At 44.2% G+C, this 24,423-nt stretch overlaps 1 protein-coding gene across 4 annotated transcripts in view; it reads right to left on the bottom strand.

Moving 5' to 3' along the window:
- Positions 1-24,423, bottom strand: part of nlgn3a (neuroligin 3a) — a 202,962-nt gene that overhangs the window by 68,596 nt on the left and 109,943 nt on the right. For 3 of the 4 annotated variants that reach the window (XM_037077248.1, XM_037077249.1, XM_037077250.1), the window contains 2 exons: positions 21,822-21,881; positions 13,927-14,076 (listed from right to left, as the gene is read on the bottom strand). In XM_037077248.1, the coding sequence (XP_036933143.1) occupies positions 13,927-14,076; positions 21,822-21,881 (210 nt within the window). The remainder of the gene's footprint in view (positions 1-13,926; positions 14,077-21,821; positions 21,882-24,423) is intronic. The other variant, XM_037077251.1, reaches the window with a different exon arrangement.

The raw sequence follows: 24,423 nt of genomic DNA, 5'->3' as shown, positions 1-24,423 counted from the left end.
GTTACACTGAAAACACACAGTAAGTTAAATTGACTGAACTCCCATTATTTAAATTGACTTGTACAAGTCATTTGTTTTAGTCATTTTCCTCTGTAACTTTTTGGGGGAGGTATATTCTGTCATTTCAACATGGTAATTTTGAATTGTGCATCTTTGTCTCCTTCCAGCAAACTCCTTCCCAATCTAACCACCATTCTATTATCGTTCACACATTACTGATTTCTAAAGGAGCCAGTCCAAACCTTAAAGGTGCTATATGCAAGAATTGGCCACCTGCTCAGTTCATACTCAACATGCATACATAGAACAAACAGGGGACAGCATATCACCAGAGTTACTGCCAATTGTAGCTGCCATTAGCCAGTTTGCCCTTCAGCTAGTGGCTTGAACTGGGATCTCAGGGATTAGTGGAATATTATTGCTTAAACTGCTAGCACAGGAGCTTTGGACCTGGGTGGGTAGTGGCTAGCTGGATAGCATGCTAACTTCAGAAGCTACTTCTGCAATATAATACATATACCCCTTTTCCACTGCTCAAAAATACCACTTAAACACGCTGAGATCGGGATTAATTTTTGTGCAATTGGAATGTGGATACTTGGTATTTACACCCGGTCAATTGACTCTGCAGTAGACACAGATTTTTATTACTTGCGTTTGGCTTTGATCTAAAAGTAAGACTCGGATGAAGTGACGACACATACAACATCCAGTGGTAGCACATAACTAGGGAAGTGACTTGGGATGCGGTCTATTCAAGGACGTTTTATTACTGGACACAGTGTTGGAAGTGGAGCCCTGTTCATTCCTATAAAAGCTACTCAGTGGTGTTTCGAAGCCAAAAAATCTAGACTTCCTAAAAAAAAAAAAACTGGATCATCAACTGAGCTATATCTGTCAACACGTCATTTTTAGCGGGTGGAATTTTGGTGGAAAAGCGGCAATAGATATCATCATGTCAAAACTGCCATTTATTCACATTCTGTTGATCATTTTAATATATATATATATATATTTTTTTATCAACGTTTTCAACCAGAAATTCTTACATTGCAGACATTGTCTCTCAGCAGCAATGGTCTCTTGCAGAATGTTGCAGTTCAAGCTGGAGGAGCCCAAAAACAACCCTTCCAGTAACCCACCCCACCAATGGTGGCTTTCAACAATGCATTGTGGTTGGAATGTGGATATCTATAGGCAACACTATAGATATCCACATTCCAACCACAATGCATCAGCTATAACCACAATCCATCTCTTAACAACTTAAAATCTTTAACAGTTTTTAGTGGCTTTGTGCTTCCAATACAGATGCCAGGTCATTAAAATGTCTGTCTGTCTCTTGTTTGTGCCAACAAATAATCTATTTTGTCATTTACGTGCAAGAGCCTCTTATCCACATATCCCCCCAAAAAAGTACAACTAATCAGCCTCACATAATGATGCCTCCGTACAGGCACAGAGTCACCCCGAATGACTGCCAAAGTTACATAAGCATGAGGCAGTCAGGCAAAGGTAGCGCCCGCAGAATTCCTTGTATGCTGGCTTAATACAACAAAGCCCTTCCAGTGTGTTCTAATTCTCGACATTTCCCTCCAGAGTATCTCCTCCTTCATCGGCTTGAAAAGACTGTATGGGCAAAAAGAGATGGTGGAAAATCCCACTTGGATCAATTCTATTCCAATCAAGGCTCCTAAGTAGTGGGGGAGATGAAGTTGGACTAAGTTGGACCGCAGCCACGGCTCCGTTCACTAAAGACTGTAAGGATATACTGTGCCTCTGTTTCACGCCGCAGCAGAAATTTACTGCATTTTCTTCACAGCGGTTCGGGAGAAATGCCCCCTCTCTCTCTTTTGATAGACCTCCTTGGGGTTACGACACCTTCAAAACCATATGACCCTACAAAATTAGCTCTCACAGGAGAAAGATGGTACTGGCTTGATGTGTAATATAACCTGTCATAGATATACTGCCACCAATTTGCTTACTGTTGGCCTTCTGTGGATACTTTGCTCTAAGCACAAGCAGTGCCGGATATCTGGCTCTGTATACTGCTAAACTAACAGCACCTTTATCATTCTCGAAGCTCTGAGCAGTCACGATTCTCCCTGAATGGGCATAATTCTCACCTCTGTCCTATTTTAATAATACCAAACTCCTACTAGAGAGGTGTGATTAAAAGCATCGCAACCGGTCCCTGTTCACACGCTGTCCCTCCCCAACCTTCCTCTCTGTGATTGTGCAGTTCCACCCACAGTACCGATGCATCACACGGTGTTATTTTACCCTCCTCCCCTCCAGCTGTGCTGCCCACTTCAATCCATTATTCCAAAATGTCCACCTACCTTTGCTTAGCAATCTCCTTCACTATAGCTCAAGTGGCACTCTTTACCAACCACACCTCCTGGGGTCATCGCTAATCCCACCCCCCCCGCCACCGTTCTTCCCCTCCCTCTACTTTCACCTTGTCAATTCAATATCCTGCTCCCCTTACCCTCGGACTCCTGCCTCCCGCCTCTGTAAGCCCCTCTGCAGCGGCACTTCGTGGTGGCAGCTGTGGAGAGTGCCTCCCACACATACGAGGACTGCTGACCTTGGCGGTTAGGCTTGGCCGCTGCTATGATTAATGCCTCTACAAGGCAAGAAGCAAGTACCTCTACCTGCCTGGCCAATATATATCTCCTCACACACATCATTCCTCTGTCAGGACATACCTGATGATGGACAAATCTTCACCTCCGTCCTTCCTGTTGCTGCACTCTCTCGCTCTAATCCCCTCCCCCCCACCCCCACCACACCTGTCACAATGCTCATGAGAAGGCGTTACAAACACTGAAAAGAAAGGAGTTTTAGGTTCTCACGCTTCATTCCCTCCTTCTGCGAATGATCAAACACGCCGCACTGGCCTCATCTGGAAGGTGTACATGCTGACTTCCGTTCGATAAGGCTGTTACCTGTACGTACTTTACCCCGAGTAAGCGCCTGTGTGCTTTTTTTTTGTTGTGAAGTTAAAAATCCCTCAAGGACAAATGCACTAAGAAGAAAAGCTGTGCTGCCATTAGGAGCCCCACACTCCCTCCTAGAGCAGAGTATAAAGAAAAACAAAGCATTCAAGCAATGAATCACCACAGATAGATCTATCAGACGCCATAAACAAGAAGCCCAATACGAGTTGGGAATAGACTTAAGTTATAAAAAGTCTCAGAAATACAAATATTCACCTTCGGGTATACAGTACATCTCGCCTGCGCCATCCGTTGAAAGAGTGATATTTGTTCAAAGGCTCCATACAGTGGTATGGACTGTTTTCATTTAATTGTTTTTCACTCTCTGTGTCAATATCTCAGCGGAGAAACAAAACAGTAATTTGCAGTTCCCATTACCCAGACTGCATTGTTTTTTATGTGGCATTTTGTGCCCTTCAATCTACTTTATTTTGGTATTTTAAGTGACTTAGCTTCATTCTACAATCTGGTCCACTGACTGCTTTACTAGTGGATGGAATTTCACAGATATGTCTAGATACATTAGATCAGTATTTATGTAGTGTAGTATGACCTAGAAAGTACCATAATACATCTAATATACACACTCCAGAGTCGTGTATATTATGTGGCTGAAATACTATGCAATGACACATTAAAGGTTGAGGGGACCTTCAATTTATATCCTTGAGAAACCAAGGTCATCGCGCAACTGCCGGGCCGTAAACCAGTCCGAACACGACTGAGTATAGCAGGTCACCCAAAAGCCCCCGCTGGTGTGAATACATTTTGGGATTTACTAGCACGGCTATTAAAAGGGCATCTGGCTCTGAAAGCAAAGAGGAAGGCCAGCCGGGGGATTCACACAAAACTCTGAAACGTCTATTTGTGCAAGTTAATAGGCTCTGCCACAAAAACCAAAGGTGAAAGAATAGCTTAATCACTGCATTGGCAACACCTGCCACTGTGCATGCATGGCATTATGAATCACCCACTGGGTACTTTATTTGAGGCTCACACTCAAATACACTCAATTTAAGGACCACTTGACAATATGAAAGAAAAAAAAAAAAAAGTTTTGGCAGCGAGCGGCATACCTGGAAATTGCAGCTCTACCCCTGAATCAGTACTGGGTCAGACTGCGCTGAAGGTGGAAATGGAAATGCCATCTCTTGTTGCTCGGCCACACCAATGTCAGCGCGAGTGAGATAGCTGCTGTGTAAACATTAGGCTCCTGTCTTTGAGGAGCCACTCAAAATCTCGGCGCGCACGCCTCTAATTTTAGTGCGCCATAGACTGAATAGGAATAATGTTTACTGATGTTTGGGATGCAAATGAAAGCCTCACAAGAAAAAAAAATTAAAAAAAGACGTCTTCCGTCGCTAACAGTAAAGGTCAAACATCCATCAATAAAGCATCTCAACCACAAACAGTGACACAAGGCTGACATTTTCCCTTCAGTGAACCCGCCGTTCCATCTGCGCACTTCATTTTGCCGTCTTTGGGTGAAGTGCTCTGTTTTTACATGAGCTGCTGCCGAGGACCCCTTGACCAGATGAAAGCAATTGTTGGGTTAGCGCTTTGATGTCATTCTAATGCATATTTACTGATTTTGGTGAAAGTGCTGCGATCATCTCAACATGTTTTTCATCTCAGGGCCGTGCTATTGCAAAAGCTTGTTTTGAATAGTGAAAAGCGCTACTGTACCATAGAAATTGATTTCTTAATGTCACAGTTTTCTGAAATGTCATGCTTATGAAATATAATGAGCTTTGTTCCTGTTTTCCATTTGTTGTAGGATGAAAAAAGAAGGACAAACTCTCATTAAAAATGCATCAGCAATCTGAGCCGGAGTCGCAGCAGTGAGGGAAAATTTGTTGTTCACTCAGTGTAGAACAACTTTACACAATGCTGCTATGAAAATCGCAGGTGTTGAGACCTTGAAGGAATAGTTTTTTCGAAACCTCTTGAAGCTATTTCCCCTACAAGCCAGTCATGCGTCATAGCAATGGGATTTACTGTATCTTTACAAAACCTTTGCTAATTTGAATTGGCATGAGAAGAACTTTGAAATTGGACGCCATGAAAATAGAGAAATGAAAATATCCATAAAATCAGCCCGAGTCTTTAGACACGAAACAAGGAAGTTACCTAATAGACTACATTAATTCTGCTCCATCGCTGTGTCCTCATTTCACTTTCTAATTTAGTAACTATGATTTCTTTAGCAGATGTAGCCACTGAGACCAAGTGAAAACAAAATTAATTCTCTATAGTTGTGTGCTCAAAAACAACCGGATGGTAATTATTTTTGTGGTAAGTCAACCCACAGTATCCAATATGCACATCATGATGTTACCTGACCATATTTAAAAAAGGGGAGAAGAAGCCGACGCTATGTTTTGTTGATGCACTTTTGATGAACACACAATCGCTGCCAGTGCTGACCTCTGTGACAAAGACATGACATTCCCTGCGATGGCTTCGCATGCGGTTATTCTTGGAATGTGAGCTGGTGGTTACAGGAAACACTGGGTTTGTCTCACACTCTGTGACACAGATGCAGGACCGTCAACGAGTAAACAGTGAAGATGACGTCTATACAATTAAAGAACATAAACACTGAATTACACGCTCCCATAGTTTTCTTTGAATCTCATCCGAGGTTAGCTCATTTGAGTGGCGGGCCCCACCACTAGCATTGAAAGCTACTATGTGATGCAGTAAGTATGCAACGTAAATATACCAAATGGCTTTTGCTGTAAAAATACCAACCATAATTGGAATTAAACACAGGGTATGATTTTATGAAAACATTATGGATTATAAATGTAACTACACCAGCCTGTTAAAGGTCCAGTGTAGGATTTAGTGGCAGATTGCAGCCAACTGAATACCCCCCGCCTCACCCTACTCCGCGGTGGCGACCATAAATGTGAAAAATGCGAAAAGCCCTCTCTAGAGTCAGCGTTTGGGCTCCATCTAAGGTAACAAAAAGATCTCTTAGTTTCAGGTGATTAGACTCTAATGAAAACGCAATAATGAATATCATGTTCCATTTTTGCCAATGCGTGCTCCTCAATCCTATACAATGGACACACGTTTCAGTCCCTGGATGTTGTGTCATGTCTGTCTGTCGCATGAGGGCCATGCTGTGAGGAAACCAGTTGGAGGTCCCAGATTCTGGACTTCCCCAACAGTGTGTGGAAACACAATTACTCTTGATTTGTTCCCCTCCCTCAACAACTGACTACATTTTTTTTTTTCCATCGGGGAGAGCTCCGGCATTTGAAATGACACGCTCTCTGGATGTGGTGGAGATTGCGCCGTCTGCCAATCAAAGCCCATTGACTGCAACCGAGAACCTATTTCCTCAAATGCTTAAGCCCCGTCAAAACCATCATACATGAAGACGACTCTAAATGTGGGAGCGCTGCTTGACATAAACTCCTCCATTATTTCAAGGTTTTCAAAGTATTATTTCTTTTCAGTTTTAATCAATACTTTTCAGGAGTTTTAAGCTGGAAAAGAAACATCTTCTCGGGGATGGTGACAAGCAGAGCACTGACAAACAATAGGCGCCGTCTCTGCCCTGTCTTGCAGAGCCAGACGTTTGTTGCAGTGTGTCTGGCAAGAGCGGCTTAAGAGTTAATTTCCTGGCAGTGATTTGTAGGGGAGCAGCATCAACAAGCTGCTGCAGACTGGAGCATGAAAACCATTACTTCAATCCCTCACTCCCTGACATTAATAGGATGAATAAATGTTTTTGTTCTCTGCTTAATTTGGATAAATTCATCCAAATGGCAATGAAAACAAGTAAATATCCATCTCAGCTCCCCTCCTGATAAAAAAAGACAAAGAGAACTCACTCTGCCTTCGCTTTTTCTTCCACCTACTGTTTGAGAATTCCTGTGCACGGCGCCAGGCTCATATATCAGATGATAACAGAAATGACTGAGACTGGGAACACTTACTGAGGGAGGCTCTTTATTTTAAGTCGATTCACCCTCGCCACACGGGTGGTTGTCATGTCGAATTTTATTTCCCAGTAACTCACAGAGTGATTTTTGTGATCCCTGACATCCGATGTGACAAATGAGACGCACCCAGATGGATTATATCCTGAACATGAACTTGCAGTAAAAAGAAAAAGAAAAAGAAAAAGAAAAGAAAAAAAATAGAAAGTTCTTTTCACACTTATCATTTGATAAAAGCAGTACTGGAATACAATAAAATCCTGGAGGCAGGAGGAGCAGAGTAGTATAAGAATTACTTGCAACAGCGTATTTTTAAATTGCGCTTTTTGCCAAAAGGTTTACATAATTCATCCGCCGCTGACGGTCATACAGGAGGTGCACTGAGCTGCAGTTTTTATCTGATCCTTGATCAGTTTGACCATGAAATGATCTGTGTGGGTGACAGAGCATTGATTTCCTTGACAGCCTGAGAAGAAATTACAACTTTTGTCTTGCTTGTAGTTCATGAATACAATTCATCCATGGGCAGGCATCAAAATCAACTTTTTTTTTGTCGGCAGGACAACTGTCTGGTGAATGTGAAACATTTACCACATACTCAAATAGATTGTTATAGTGAAGCAAATCTAACAGCCGCCTGCATATTTCAGCTGATTCTGGCTGGTAACTGGTGCTAATGTTGAGTCCTGTCCATGTGTTTGTGTTAGCAGTCGTTAGTTTGCTAGCTTTTATTGCCAACTATTCATTTTCTAACTAAGCTGCTAAAGTGCACAAGTTATTCTTTTTCTGGTGTTTTTGGCAGCTTCTCGACTGGAGGACCGCTGACCCTGATTTGCACGTGGCCCAGAAAAACCAAGGCAGATTGCAATCAGATTTGTGATCCTGCCAATGGGGAGGCGTTTATTTGTGGCTAAGTGTAAATGAAAGTGTATTAAATCGCATGTGGACTTTATCCCGGATATACGACACTTAAAACGACAAGTGCAAATGGTTTTAGACCACAAACAGGAAGTATCCAGATGACCCGAGATGACCTGTGTTACCACTTTACCAGCATCCAGCGGAGTACAATGTCTGTGTGGGGAGAGCTCAGCAGTGCTTCAGCAGTGGAAAATTCACAAACTTGAATGCTGCTCTCTGATGCTGTTCACAAATATCCTCCGCTCCCAAAATCCCTGGCTGAATTGCCAACAGTCACCATCCTGACTTCAGGAGAGGGACAGAGTCACTTACCAGACACAAAGTTACTACGGCAATAGAACAAATCAATGCTAAATCACCTGCCAACTCTGTGCTGAGAGCGCTGCTTTCAGGTGCACCAATACAGTAGGATGAGGTTATTTTGATTGGATCTAAAACTATTCTCTGGAAGGCGGACTGAGGTGACGGCCCGTAGTGGCGCCATAAAATGGCTGCGATCAGAGAGATATGAGAGATAGACATCAAAGGTCACAAATAAACCCTGCTGGAGGTGAAAACTCCATGAGTACGGACTGTACCTGACCATTTTCTTTTTTGGAGTCTCACCTTGGGTTTTGGCACAAGAAGCGGCCTTTGTTAATTTTTAATGCATTTGGAAACTAGTAATTAAGTCGCCCCCCCCAACGGACGGGGAAATTGACATGCTCTGGAGAGCCAGTGAGTAATTATATTTGTAAAGAGCAGTGATACAAGATACTCCCCTCTGACTGGGACTCATTACACATCATTAGAGAGGCGCGGCAACTAGGCACGCGCACCACGTGCACAGACCACACACACACACACACACACACACATACACACACAGCACTGCACGTGCACGTGGGCTGACGAGTCACACACTTTGAGACACACACACACAATGTCTCTTTCTCTCTCCTCACACACACACACATGCACACACACACACACATACAGATCAATGAGCTGAAATCCAAACACTGTTTGTCTTTGGTAAACAAACTCTGCTCTTCAGCTCACTGACCAGGAGCAGAGTGCGACAGCGAGTCCTAACAGGACGGCGCAAAAAACTCCATCCTTCATCTCTCATCTGCTGATAATCACGCTGCGGTGGGTCAATATGTAATTAAAGATTTTATCTGATATAAATTCTCATTCATCTAAATAGTGAGAGAGATATGAAAGTTTCCAAATGGGGCCTCAGGAGAATCGTGGTCCACCCTTTGAAGCAATAATTACCATTACAGCAGCGTGGGGCTAAGAGCTGCAGGGGGATGATAGAACAGCACTAGAAACTTAGTGGACTCCTCTTTAATTGGTGCAGGAGTGGCAGCAAGTCGACACATCAGAGTCCCCGAATAGAATTTGTACAACTCTCCTCCATGTTACCGCTCCTTTCCACAGCAATTCTCCTCTCTCTCTCTCCCTCCCTCTCTCTTTCATCCCTCAGCATGTTTCTCTTTCTCTGTCTGCAAGTTGTATTCTCAGTTTGCGTGTGCAGTGTAGGACCGTGCACACATGTTGAAAAAACCAGGGGGGGAAATATATAGACCATATCCGCTGCGGCCCGTCTGCTGGAAAACACCAAACAAGCACGGAATCCATATTTCATAAACACGACAAGCATCTTCTCCCAGTAGCGTTTGTTCTTTTGACCGAATTGTTGAGACGCTGGAATTAGTTTTACTAGCAAAATGGTGTACAAAATGAAATTAATGCCGCAGATAAATAAAACATTCGTCGCTGACTTTTACCAAGGTTCAACGCCATCCAATTTGTCGAAATTTGCAGCTGAAACAGTTTTTTTTTCATTCCCCGTGTTAAGAATGCTTTCAGTACAGATTTGTTAGTGAGCGCTGTTGTTGCCTAATAGTTTAGGCCTATTATTTCTGTGAGATGACTAAAATATTCAGATTGTTGTGTGTATTTCAAAGGTGTTTACTGCATTATTAACGCCACACTCGGATTGCGCAGGAACGGTGGGAGAGCTATATTAGTGTCAGAAAGGGGGAGTTTGAGTTGCCTTGTCTGCTTTCACTTTAAACTCATTATCTTGTCTAATTCTCTCTGCCTCCATTATTCCCTCATCCCTTTAAGCAGCCTAATTAAAAGAGCTTTCATTTTTTCATTAATATTCATTTATTTATTTATTTATTACGCATTTCGACACAAAACTGCTTCGGCATGCGTAGAATCTAAATTACTGATTTTCTCCCTCTCTCTTTTTTTTTTCCATTATTCAAATGATCGGGAGCCTACTGCACAGCACTCGAGTCAAAAGTGGAGTATTTGCTCTCATCCAGCTGTCGGATGACCTGGTGCTACACCGCAAGCGCACAGCTTTTGACTGTGCATGCTGCGGCTCACGTACACGTTTTATTCGTGTCCAGCACAAACAGCTAATCTACTCCACTTAAGGCTGTCTAGACTAGATTAACACTGAAATTGATAGAGACAGCTATTTTCAATGAAGAAAAAAAAAAAAATGCAAACAAAAATTTAAAAAAAAGAGACATGTAATTACGATTTCTCATGTACTGAGCGTCGCAATTCGCACTTTATGACTGAAAACCATCAGACAGCTTAGTGTTGATTGGCCCATCACGGTCTGATTTCTTTCTGGCCTTGGTTTCATTTGGTTTATACGAGTGTGTCTGTAATAACAGTTTAAAGCCGTACCATGGGGAGATTATCAGACCATGCTACAGCGATGGACATTATCGCTCAACTACATGCATGACTTCTTCTCTTCTGCTCATTTCTCAGAATGGCTGCCGGGGAGCTCACCAAGAGAGCTGATTTGTGCACTGTGCGTGAGCGCGTGTTTTTTTTTAAGAGACAGTACATGCGCGTGTGGGCAAAACTGCATCTGTATGTGTAAACTCTACTTGCTTGAGTCTCAGCGTGCACATGCTCATAGTACTCGTATATGGCATTGGAGGGTGTGTGTGCATGCATGTAGAATGACATTTAGCGAAACGTGGCAGCGAGAGGGGAAACATCTGACTCATAATTGAAGTGCCATGAAAGAAATATGATCATGAATCTGTATTAAGCTTACGTGCTCGGCTTTAAACCAGCAGCAGGAGCAGGAGCAGGAGCAGGAGCAGGAGGCAGCGTGCTTAGCCAGGACTCCCGACTACCTCACAACCCTAAAGGCTGATTACAACCCTCAAAATGATACTCCACAAAAAATGACAGAGGCAAAAACACAGCGCATTCAAGGCGAGCGATCCTGATGACAAAATCGATAGGCCGTAGCGCTCTCATCTCCATCAAAAAGAGAGTCTCGGGATGAATGTAGTTGTGCCGACGTGATTCAACCACACCAGTCATCTCAATATCCTGGAGGATAAAGCGCCGCTGCCTCTCACTCGTCCTCCTGCTCCTGAAGTGTGGAGGTCTCAGAGGAGCTCCTTAAGGCTGCCGATTTTCTATACTATTCCTGCCATCAAACAAACGCCACAAAAAGACCAAACTGAACACAACACTAACAAGCATGTGCGACCACAGCTGGATGTACTGTAGCTCATTGGTCCCCAAACTTTTTCGCCTTTCCAAACAAGTTGAAACCCAAGTCACATCTAGTTATAAGATGCAGACTGTTTGAATCAGTGCAGCATTCACAGTCCTGCTGATGCAATATTAGCTACAAGCACAACACATTTATCTTGCTGTACATATTTTTTACTATTCTTAGTATTCTAACTTTTTTTTTTATACTTGTTTATATTTGATGTTTATATTTGATATTTGTTAACTAAGAGCTTCTATCCATGTTTCGTTGTTTTTGAAACAATGACAATAAACATCTACATTCTACTCTATTCTAATCTATTCTATTCTAAATGTCTACTAAAGCGAAAACTGTGTCACTTCTGAAAAAAAGACTGATCATTCTTTCTTTTATAATTAAAACTTCATCAATTATGAAAGAAACACTTGCTCAGTTCACTCCACTCAAAGGTTTTGCTGTAATAATCTTGCATGATCTGGTGTGACCAGTAGTTCACAGTGGCTAATGTCAGTAAACGTTGGACAGACACTGCACAGCACAGAGTCACTTTGTTGATTCTATGATTAAGAGGGCGCGATCTGGCAATTTTTATCGAGCGATCCATATTGGAAGAGCCCACAATCTATCTTTCAGGCAAACAGTAGAGATTGTGGAATTAAATGACCTCATGCTTGTGTTTTCAAACTTTCCACGACCTCACTGACAGATCTGCACTATATAAACATACCAACGGAGTGATGAGGCCAACTAGACGGCCATGTGCTGGTGAGACGGATTACTTCGCGTGGCTCTTTATTTGGAGACGTGCTGTAAATAATTGTCATGGTTTGAGTTTTTTGGTTTGTTTCATGTTGTCGCTGTATCCTCTTGCGTCTCGTTGCTGTTCCTCCTGTGTTCCTGTGCCGCCCGACTCCCCCGACACCTGTTTCATATCGGCCTTGTTAGCACTGCCCTCTTCCCAGTGTCTGTCCACCGGCAGCTCATCCCCTTGTTAGTTTACTTTGTATTTAAGCCTGCGTCGTCCTCGCATCAGTCCTGTGTCATCTGCGTCTCCCGCGCGCCTCTGCCTGTTTCCCGGTACTCGGTTGTTCCCTTTGGTTTTCTGGTTTGTCCTCAGTTTTCATATAACTTTTTGTATTTCCCTTACCCTGCCTTTTGTCGCCTGCCATTGTATTGTCTGCACATTGATATTCAGGACATTGGATTTTGGATTTTTTACTTTGGACATTGGCTCATTAAGGCGTGCTTTTTGTTTTACTACTGGAGCCTGTGCTTTTAATACAATATTGTGTCCTAATGGTGCAAATAGGGAAATTCATAGGCTATTTAAAGTCTGGCTTGAGTCTACAGGGCATTTCAAAATTAAGATAAAGAATGTGGATTGTGGATTAGATTGTGGCCAGATTGGTGGTGGTGTTACACCACATTTTTGCTTTTACCATTATTTTGCACTCGCCTCAAGCTATCTAGCAAATATCCACTTTAATTTGCATCAGAAAACTGTCCCCTACAAATGCAATATTTACCTCTCTTTATTATATATGAATGTGGCCCTGTTTTTAAAGATTTACCCCCAAAACGCTTGGGGCCTGACTGAAATAGAATGAGCAATACCAAAGGCAGTGAGAGACGGATTTATAAATTGTTGGCTTTGGTGTTTGCATGGTATTTGTTGACCCGAGCAAACAAAAAGAACAGCACTAGCCACGTCCGTTAGCGGCGGCCACCAATGGCTCAAAATCCGAGGCGGTCTTCTCAAACAAATGCAAACAACATGGAAATTTGATTTTATATTCAAAGTGTTTGTAGCCGGTACATGACCACTCTAAATGTAAAAAAATGTGCGAGTAGGGGGAAATCAGCTGTGTCAGAGAGACAGATGGAAAAGGTACAAAGCTTGGGTAGTGTGCTAACAAACTCCATTTTGTGTTTCTGCAGCTGTTTCCATGGAGCTCTCTCTGTCTTTCTCTGCCTCTCCGTTCCCTCCCTCTCTCTCTCTCTCTCTCTCTCCCTCCCTCTCTCACACGCACATGCAAGTGTCTGAAAGAGGATTCAGCTGTGTGAGTCAATCTGCAACCAACCACAACTCATGGAGAGAGAGAGAGAGAGAGAGAACCCCTCGTTCTCGTCGACAGACTCTTCTCCTCTGCTCTATCTCTCCAGCATCACGCCCATCTCATCATTTTTTTTTTCAACCTCATTACAATAATTTCTTAATTTATTCTAAACCCCAGTCACAACAACAAACCCACATTCAGCGCACTCAATTAATGTGATTCTGATACACGAGCACCACATCAACAAGAAGCACGGGGCAGCAGCCTGAGTATTTACAGAGCGCCGCTTTTTCCTCATTTGGAGTGTATGTGGCAATCAGCGGTGCTCATTAGGCTACACCTAGCTGCCCTATAAAGATGGCCCAGAAAAAAAAAATGTCCTTGAAGTAGGAGGTGAAGTAAAAAGAGAGAGAGCGAGCGAGAGAGAGAGGAAAGAAAAAGATGCTTACCGAGGACTCCGACGCGGTAGTTGAGAGTGATAACGATGACATTTCCGTAGCTGGCCAGGACGCTCCCATCGATCATGTTGCCTGTCCCCTCCATGTAGGATCCTCCGTGGATGTAGACCATCACAGGCTTGGCCCCAGTATCTCGTATGTCTGCAAGAGCGGCCATCATTAACACATTCACATTGTCGTCCAACCCAGTCCGATCAAGGGTCAGATACAGCACATGGTGGCCACAAACAGACAAGCTGACGAGTCACCTCTCAGATACCAGCTGTAGGGACACTGTAAGTCTGCTGAGGCTACATACTATTGTTTCTGCAAAAATGAATGTCTACTCATTATAACAGTAATTGGTCTTTTACTATAAACAGTAAGATGATTATCATGTAAGCCTAAGCTACTAGGTTTGTATATGGTTTTGTGTTGCCTTCCAGGAGGCAGATGCACTTCCCAATATAGACACTCAGGAAGCCATTAGGGAGAATAAAGAGAGAGGTACTCTGACACATCTCCTAACCAGGGAGAGGGCTAATCTGGCTTGACAGTGATAGGGAAAACGCATCGGCTAATTAAACAACGCTACCCCGCGCCTCCTTTTCAGACAGGCCTATCTCCGTGCAACAATTTATTTGCACGGTTCTGCTCGACCATCGCGGGCTGTTAAATTTGCACCTCGGTTTTGGAAAAATGTTGTTTATTCTTTTCCCAAATTGGGGGCTTGATACCCAGCTGGAGCAACACTCCAGCCAGATAAAGCACATCCAGAGGTAGAGGGGAGGAAAAAGAAGCCTCTGTCTGAGGAATAGACTGAATTACTGGCTGGCTAGCTAGAGCTGGGAGACAAGACAAGAAACTCTCTCTCATTTTCACTCCTGCTCCCCCCCGCATGCTGTGTAGCTTCTCGCCTTCCCCTCCCTCACTTTGTATCGCTTTCACTCACAGACTCTCCCCTGTCTCTCCCTGTTTCTCTCCCGCCCTTCCCTCCATCTCTGTCCAACTCCCTGCCTCTCTCTCTTTTTTTTCTTTCTTCTTCCCCCTTAAGCCCTGAGAGTGGTGAGAATGAGTGGGGGTGGGGGGGCAGAGAGAGTGAGAAAGACAGAGGGAGGGAGAGAGAGAGAAAGAGAGTGAGACACAAAGATAGACCGGAAGGAAGGAGGATATAAAAACAGAGAGAAAGAAGGAAATAAGAAGAAAATAACAAAGGAAAGACACAAATTAAAACATATAAATAAGGAAGAAAAAAAAGGAGAAATAAAAAGGGGAAGCAATGGACTCTAAAAGGGCGGTATTGTATTCTGGTTGCTATGGTGACTGGGAGCCAAAATTCAAAATCCTCAAGAACAGCTAATCGCAGACCACATCCTGCACGGCCCAATCTGCTTCCATCTGCAGGCACTGCTCGTCGTTATGCACCCCATCACATTAGCATGCTCAACACCGAGGACAACTACTTAAATGCATTTTGTAGGGACACAGTTTTTTTTTTTTTTTTCCCCGCAACCCCTATAGCGGAGCTCAGGCCTTGATTTGCAGTTTTTCTTTTTCCTTTTTTTTCTCCATTATTCCCTTGGTTATTCATGGCCCCGTTAGGTTTAAAAGCAAAGCAATAACTTGTATATGATGTGGCCTTATTTATGGCCTTCTTTATCTTGCTGGTATCTGAGAAGGCTACACAGTGAAATGTGATTTATAGCTGACACTTCTCTATGCACACACTTATCTTAGACAAGAGGAGGAGGGGATGCATGGGGTGAGAAAGCATGAGAGGTACAGTCAGAGAGGGAAAAGGTGGGGGGTGGAGGTGGAGGGGGAGGAGGAGGAGGAGGGGGAGAGGGGGAGGGGGAGGAGGAGGGGGAGAGGGGGAGAGTAACAGCAAAACGATATCCTACACAAGCTACTCAAACGAATGGGCCACAGATACGAAGAGAAATGGCAGAGAGGAAGAAGGAACAGGGGGCAGAAATAAGAAAAAGAGATTAGTCATGTCAGTGTTATCAGTCACCTCTTTTGTTGATTCACATCGGGTATCCATGACAACAGTTAAAAATCCCCTTGGGAGAGCGATACAAGACACTGAAGCTCCACTTGTTCTAATCTATTCATTGACTTGATCTGACGTGGGAGGTGTCACGCAGATGTGATACACAGTTCTCACTGACACTGTGATTTGTGTCAGAGGGAGAGAAATGCAACAGATACCAATTGGACGTCAGAAATAATAATCTTGTGCAGACACATCCCCGCCCATCGGGCCGCCGCACGGCACGACGCGGGGGTAAAGAGGTGAGCAGCTCTTTGTTAACCAATCAGATCAGAGCTTTTATCGGCCTAATCTGGCGAAAACAGGTGACTAAGTGGCTACCTCGGAAAAAAAAAGAAAAAAAGCTGCGTGCTGATTCACTGCTTCTCCGAGGCAAACACACCAAAACACATCAATACACATAGTTGTGGCATAAAAAAAAATGTGCACAGTAGCTCTGTGCTAGAGAGGAAACAGAGATAGGTTCATTAATGCACAGACATTTTTCAATAATGACTCCATGCACAACGAGTTGAAAATTTTCAAGAAAGACAAATAAAATCATGTTTTGGAGATGAACAACAAAAAAAAATGTATATGTGTGATGAAAGCTGATGTGCAATGAAGAGTGAGCCGAAGAGAAAAATAATTTACGCAACACATCAGTTTTTCACAGATTCTCTCTCTCAGTTGCACAAGTGGGATCATGCTGCATCTACTATACCCTGCACTTATATGAGTGGCGAGTGGCTGTATCACAGCGGAGGAAATAAGTGAAATACTGCCAGCGAATGAATAAATAAACTCTTCAGTTCACTTCACCCAGGCTAAATAGAAGTAGTGAGAGATACGCGTCCGAAGACATCACAGGGTTTGGATTTTAGCAGGGCCTGGATAGCACAACCTTTCATAGGTGAATCACAGAGGCACTTGATTGGAGAGTCAGTGGGAGGCAAAACCTCGGGCCTGAGCTGTGCCTCTAAAAGTGTTGCTGCTGCAAGTGAAACCCACCAGGAGGGCTGGGAGAACTCATTCCGTCTTCCTCTATCTCACACCTCTCCCACAGGCACCTCCATCTCCAACCTTTTTGTCCTTTGCCTCTAAGTCTATTGGAAACAGTCCGTCATATAGCTGACATTAAGCGCCCCCAGAAGCGGCCTTGACAGTCCGGAGTGGGACAGGACAAAGGCGAGCAGAGATAAGTGTCGTGGCATTCACTGTGTCAACACTTGGTGAAACATGGTGGCTGTCAGCGGCTATCAGTGAGGTCTGAGGACGGGGGTGGGGGGGTGGGGCGGTGGGTGGGGTGAGGACGGGTGACAATGTCCTGATGTGGCAGGACATGACATCCACCCTACTGTAGAGCTCTTGTCAGGCCAAGCTTCACGCTTCACTCATGACAAGTCCATTACTGGCCGTGTTCACATTTAGGGGACTGCATGTAGTTTAACAGGGGGAGCAACTCGCAAAACAGCCAGTGTAATTACACCGAATTATATAGGGGCGCATGCCGTTGTACAAGTCGCTGACCGTATTCTGAATGTCACCGAATGTTCACTTAATATTCCCTTTATGCCGAATGAAATGAAGCAGCACTGTATGAGACTCGGCCTCGGAGGGGAAACAGGGCTGAAACGAAGGAACACATGGTAACTAATTTTCTATTTTGGACTCACAGACGACAGTGGAAGGGAGAAAAAAAAAAAGAAAAAAAGCTGTTGCATAGCCGTTGCTATTTTAAGCCGGTGGACTTACAGAGGCTGCACATCATCGGGAGTGATGGGACGTGCAGGAAAAGAGCACCTTATAGCCGGAGTGTGACAGACTCCAACGTGCTCTCCACAACACTTGACATTTGCTAGGGTAACCGAGGTGTGTCTTATGTATATAAAGGAATGCTGAGAATGGCACCGGGTGTATGAAAAGCAGATGTGTGTGTGAAGAGTGTGCGCCTCGGACTATGAATCTTGACATCCCTACAGTAAATGTAATTGGAGGAATGACCTTTGAGTGAAGGTGACTTTTTGCTAGCTGGCCGGTGTGTTTGTGTGTTAAATATGATGTTGGCAACAGGGTGGAGAGCAGAGTGTGTGAGGACAGAGAATGAAGAGAGACGTCGGGGCTGGGTAAAATAAAAGGGATGACACGGTGAGAAGCCTACTAGGCTATTAGCCAAAGCCCCCTGCAGCCAGCCCTGGATCTAGATGAGAGGAAGGAGCGGCAAAGGTGCTGTCATCCCTAAGACTCACAGATAGCTGTTTGCTTCTGGAGTGAACCGAGGCTAACCCCTTTAGTCCTTGCGCTCCTTGGTGCAAGCCACAAAAGCTGACATTATACTGTACAAACGCGCTCAAGTGTTGACGACAGAGAAACCCATTTTTGCTCTTTTTCCGTTAGTTTTCAAGAGCAGTGCGTCTTTACATGTTTCTGACCTGCCAATTATTTTGTGCCACTCAAGAGTAAAGGACAAAAAAAAAAAAAAAAAAAAAAAACATAGAGAGAGACGACAGGAATGGTCTGGCTCCTCCGTCCTTTGAAATGGCTCAAATGATGCCCTTGCGGATAAGCCATTAGCAGCAATGCTTATCTTGGAAGTAAGCTGAGCAGCGGCATTCCAAATATCTCTGCATAAATGGGTTTCAAGAGTCCTCAACCCCCGCCACATCAGAGAGAATAGGATAGTGGCAGAATGGAGAGAATGGTGTGTGAACTGCCCCCACTGTCAATTCACCAGTCTCCAACCCGCCCGCCCGAGCTGAGTGGAGGGCTTTGCCGGATGGGGATCCAGTCAGGCCTGTGCAATGGAATTAATGGTAATACCCAGGCAGGTGGAGCTCAGCTCTGCTCCCTGGCACAGCAACGATGGAGAGCTTCTCTGGGGGTGGGTGTGCATGTGTGTGTGTGTGTCTGTGTGCGTGTTGTCGTCTTTGCTTCTAGAGCCTTGGAAGCGAGTATTGCGTATGTGTACGAGTGCGTGCATGTGTGCATGCTTCGCTGATTGATGGGAGTGGGTGTTTGAGCGTGTGCACACTCGCACCAGGTTGAAGCATTCCTCCTGATTAGAGCTAGAGTCTCAAAGTGCCAAATGACAGACACACACATGTATTTTTCATCAGCGGTAGAGGGGCTGAGGCGGCAGTGGTGCGAGACACTCCGGAGGTGGAGTGGGGACGGCTGCCGCTCTCTGCCCAACGCTTGGGCACGGTACCTCGGCGCCGCTGCCATGTTCCACCTGGGAGATTCAGCTCCTACACAGCCTCACTTCCTCTATTTACATGCCCACCTTTATCTACCAACAGCAGGTAGGTGATTGAAAAGCTCAGTTTTACAGTGCAGTAACAGCCTCTGTAAAATTGAGTCCTGATTGTGGGCCGATGTAAATCACAACAACTTGGCGCGCACCCTCATGTTGCTGGAGGGAGCGTTGTGCGGAATTTGAATGCAGTTTGTGGGCTGCTTCTCAGACGGACACACAAAGGGACGGACACAGACAGAAGGCTAAGCAGACAGAAAGAGATGTATGGTGTATAAAATGATCATTATATTCCCCGCTACATATTCAATTTTGCTTATCTCCCCGTCCTAGTTGAAACTTTTTACTGGCTGTACCGCAGCCTTTATATTACACATTTATATATTCCTATTTTATTACATATGTTGCTTACATTTCTTTGGCAATGTGAGAAATCCTTTATTGTTCCAATAAAACCTAGTCGAATTAGAATTTAAGAGCGTGTCTGGAGGGTTATAACAGGCAGGAGGGCGGCTCAAATATGGCGGGGGGGGGGGGGGGTGAAATGAGCCCACGACAGACAGACTGCCAACTGAGACAGCATGGTAATGTTGGGATGAACAGACTGAGAGATGGAGGGGGTTAGACGGAGGGACCGGGAAAGACAGCAGCTCTCTGGACTGAATGAGAATATGTGGATGAGAGGTGCATCAGCTAAAGAGGGAGACGGTGGGAGTTCTGCTTGTGTTCTGATTCTAGTTGCCCTTTAACTTGCATACAAATGTTTGATTTTCGGTGCTAATGCATGCAGCGCGTTTTCTGTAGGAGATTGCTATTACTGGCAATAACAGTGCAGCTACTTGCGAGAGCAGGAGCATGCAAGACAGCTTACAAGGACTTTTCAACCATCCTTCAGCGAGGACTGAAGCCTTTTTATCACAGAGGTAACAGCATCTCTGAGTGTCTCAGAACGCTGGTGTCACATGCCGGGGCCATTACACTTCAAAACCGACACATCCACCAGAACAATGAAAATCTTCTGGATCATATTTAGGGATTGATGGGCCGCTCTGTCACACATGCATTAGTTACAGTGCAGTGGCAGAGATACTGCGGGGACCGTATTGTGCTTCTACGGTGATGCTCCGCAAATAGCATTAGTTGCGCTCAGTAAAGAAAAGACTTGTCACATTTTCAGTGAGGCTAGTCTAGCACAACAGCTTGGAGACCAAGCCACTGTGTACGCATGCAAAGGCTTGCCAGACAAAGGGATCGGCACTTGTCAGCAATTCTGAACGGACTTAGGGCAACATACACTGACTGACGCATGTGGGCTTGCTCGAGGGGAAGACAAACATACACACGCGTGCGCATGGACAGTCGAGCCGTAAACTGAAGGCAATTTGGCTTCAGTTGCAACAGCTCGCCGTGGGCTTGAATGAGAAACACCTGTGTGTGTCAAAGTGGTGCCATGGCAACACTTCCTGCTCTGTGATCAGGACCAGCGTGAGGCTCCTTTTTGAAAGGAGAGCCCACTGGCAAAGAGGAAGGTGTGCGAGTACGAACCCTTAAACATCTGGATAGATCCCTGGCCGGGCATCCTCTGCTGGTAAAGGCAACGACCCCCAGCAAAGCATTTCTCGTGCCAACACGACACGACGACTTGCTGTGACGTCCGAGTTTCTTCTGCCAAATAGGAGGTCCATATGCCGTAAGCATGTGCTAAGGTCCCAAACAGCTTCGTACCAGGCATACGGATCGATCTTGTTCATAAATGCAGCCATAATGCGCAGAAATCCAATCTATCCCAAACAAACAAACAGGGCATACATCTAGGGGCTCAACCTTGATACCCAACATCGTGCCTGCATCACCTGCCTTACTGTGGGCGAAGAAAGACAAGGGCGGGGCCATATCAAGGGTTTGATTTAGATTCAGAGACTTAAGCCGTTTCTGTTGCAGCACAAGCATCGTCTCTCACTTTAATCTCGGCCGAGATCCACCCTGAGCCAGGAATATCCCAAGATAAATATGGAAAGTGAACAATGCGATTGCTGAGCAGCAACTTCCCATCTTCTACACCTCTTGCCTCTAATCCTCTCCAGCAGCACTCCTGAACTGCCGCTCCTCATCTAAATCTGCTGGCAGACCCGGTGAACGGGCTGATATTACACTGCTGCTTCACTTTCCCTCTGCCATTATCGCCACAAATACAGCTGCTGGCCACACCTTCAGATGGGGCTCTCACCACTGCCTCTGCCCCTGTAATAACAGTCGCTTCATTCACTATGTGAGATATTAAAATGACTCAACCCAGGCTTGGTTATCTAGACAGCTACTAGATCCCATCTGACTCTGAAGCCAAACACTCCACTCATCTGCTGAATTCAGATGCTTGTGAAGAGGAGACCTCCCATTCACTCACTCACTCCCACACACACTCTTATATTTCATCAAAGACGATGTTTTTCTATGCATTATAATGTCACAGGGGTACTTGATGATTGCATTTGTAATTAAAAAAGAAAAATAAATCAAACAAAAAAACATAAATGTTTAGAAAACAGGGACATATTAAGAAAAAAAAACAAACAAACAAAAAAAAAACAACTCATGCACCATCTTTGTTCACCATGGAAATACCTTCGTCTTCATCACCGTCGTTATCCGATAAATCCTCGCCCTGTTTTTTTGCATGGGCCCCTGTTATTGAAGCAGGGAGAGACATAGAGAGGCACAGGGATATTCAAAATAGCATGTTTGGCAACACACAGATGGGAAGAGAGGCAGTGCAATACACAGCAGTCTGTGAGACCACATCTGTATGATAACAATGTTAATTTAAATACAAAAATACAAAATTCACATTAGACAATTTGTCAAGGGCCTTTCTTGTCCGAACTTAATGCACACAATGAGAGAGATATAAACATTTCTCATAGTACACAAACAAAAAAAGCACCAAATAAATGAAAAAAACAGTAGTTTACACAGAACTGCACTGACATACTGAGCATATTTTGGAGCAGAGTCATACACCACTGGCACTTTCAGAAAAAAACCCCAAAAAAAACAAAAACCTTTTTAGATTCATCTGGAAAATCCTCTGAATCCAGTCCTATACGTTTGGGTAACAACACCATTAGCTTAAAGGATTGTTGTAAAAATGAACACTGACAACGCATTATTCCTAACGGTTTTAAACTGCATGGTGGAAATGACTTCTTCAGCAGGGTTTAGTGTGTTTAAACAATACTTTAATGACTTTCTATTCTCTCCGTAATATGCGCCTAACAACAACTTAAACAAGTTTAGGGGCCATAAAAGAGCAAATAAAATGATAATCTCACAAATGTGGTTGCTGCCGGGTTAAAGATTGTACAAATAAGCCAGCAGGAAAGTGTTGAAAGAACATTTTACACTACAAGTGCGAGCACATGAAGGATTGCCTTCAACTTCCCCAGAGGTGGTGAGATTTAAATAAATCACATGACTGCGTATTACGTGTATACTCAGTGATGTGTGCAGCTACTTCAGCTGGTCTCTTTGCCCCGAACAGCAGGTGACGTGCTTTCCTCCTTGTGGGACGTGTTATGTACAGATATCTAGCACCTCGAGGGCACCTGTGTAAAACGTACAAATATAGTGTACAAGCCCTGTCTTGACCTACCAATTCAGTTTGAGATTGAATTCCGTATATGATGATTTTTTTCATGCGGCCTGCCTCCTAGTAGGGTCCAGGGCCAACAGTAGTTAGTCATTTGCCCAAACCATTATTCCATCTTGTCAATAGTCCATCATTTTCGGACAGGATTTTAAAGAATTGTGAACATCTCGCTGAGTCGTTGATCTTTTATCTAGCACCGCTTTCAGTTCCGATCTCCTCCTGAGCCATGCCTGATTAGGTAAATCTGTATGAATTGGTGACCTTGGACCTTTCCTTTGAATATGAATAAATATCAAAATCTAATGGGCTGATTGTCACAGAGTTTACTGAAGCATTTATGAGCTCTGGAAGACGTCTAGCCTTTCCCACAGCAGAGGTGGGCCTGACACTTGCCTGAAGCAAACATCACCTCCGCTCGCATCATACATTAATACATTTCTATGAAATAAAACATGAAACTTTTAGGGAAAAACAGAGCGACAAACAAATGGCAGATATATAATGAGCGTGGGTGTTGTTTAGGCCGTCATCTACTGACTAAATTAATCACGAGACAAGACACGTCGAGGTCTGGGTGAATTGCCTCCATGGCTGAGCACCGCCACTGTAGAGAAGGCTTTTTAATAATGACTTTCCTCGTCAAATAAAGGTTAAATAAATATAACAAATGGCTGAACAATTTCCTGGGGGAAATTCTTGTTTCTTTCCACTTCAGCCGCTACACCACATTTCCTCTCTTGCCACCTGTAGACCTAATTAATACATTTTTCCTCAAGACAACTCATGAATGATCAAAATGCCAACCAACATATTTAATATTTGCTCAAGAGTTTTTAAAAGAAGCCAGGGAAATACATTGTGATGCACGTACAGCATGGACTCAGGAGTCAGAAACAATATGAAACTCTTCGGCATCGGCGCTGCTTTCATTTGAACGAATGCGTGTCTGCATACCTCATCCACTGTTAACTAATAGATGCAACGTATTGAATAATGTAGCTGGGTTGAGTGTCGTGACATTTACTGAGTACATTCAAGCTCTTCAAAGAGGAGAAGCCTTTTGAATCTGTTGATTTCAGCGTCTACACAATGACCTTGTTCAGTCTGTCCATCACGCCGGTCGTAATGGTGCGTGATGAATAATGCAGTCTGCGCGGGCCGCCAAACGATTTGCTATCTTTAGGCATGCAAACAGAACCGCGTGACTACGACAACTTCCAGCTTATATGCATAATTTTCATGTCACCCTGTTTGGCAATAAGCGGTTACTGGACCGACGTTGGGTTACAGAGAGTCCTCGGAGTTGTTGTTGGAGGGTTGTGCAAAAGTGGGAGCCGGCTTTCAGACTGAATTAGCCCTTCACTTTAGGCAACGGGGCTGCCAAACCCGGCGACCACAGTTCCAAGTCTCCTTTTGTGAAACCTCTCGATATTTTTGATGAAGGACCACGGCCTTGCAGCATTTGTAAGCATGACAGCACTGAATATTTTTAAGGTGAAGTCAGGATAATTTCCAACCGTCCCTGAGGCGACAAAAACACGGTACTTTCGACAGAAAGTTGGGTCATCCGCAGCGTTG

This window comes from Acanthopagrus latus, chromosome 18 (assembly GCF_904848185.1).
Source record: "Acanthopagrus latus isolate v.2019 chromosome 18, fAcaLat1.1, whole genome shotgun sequence".
NCBI lineage: Eukaryota > Metazoa > Chordata > Actinopteri > Spariformes > Sparidae > Acanthopagrus > Acanthopagrus latus.
This window is presented reverse-complemented; position numbering and strand designations above follow the sequence as displayed.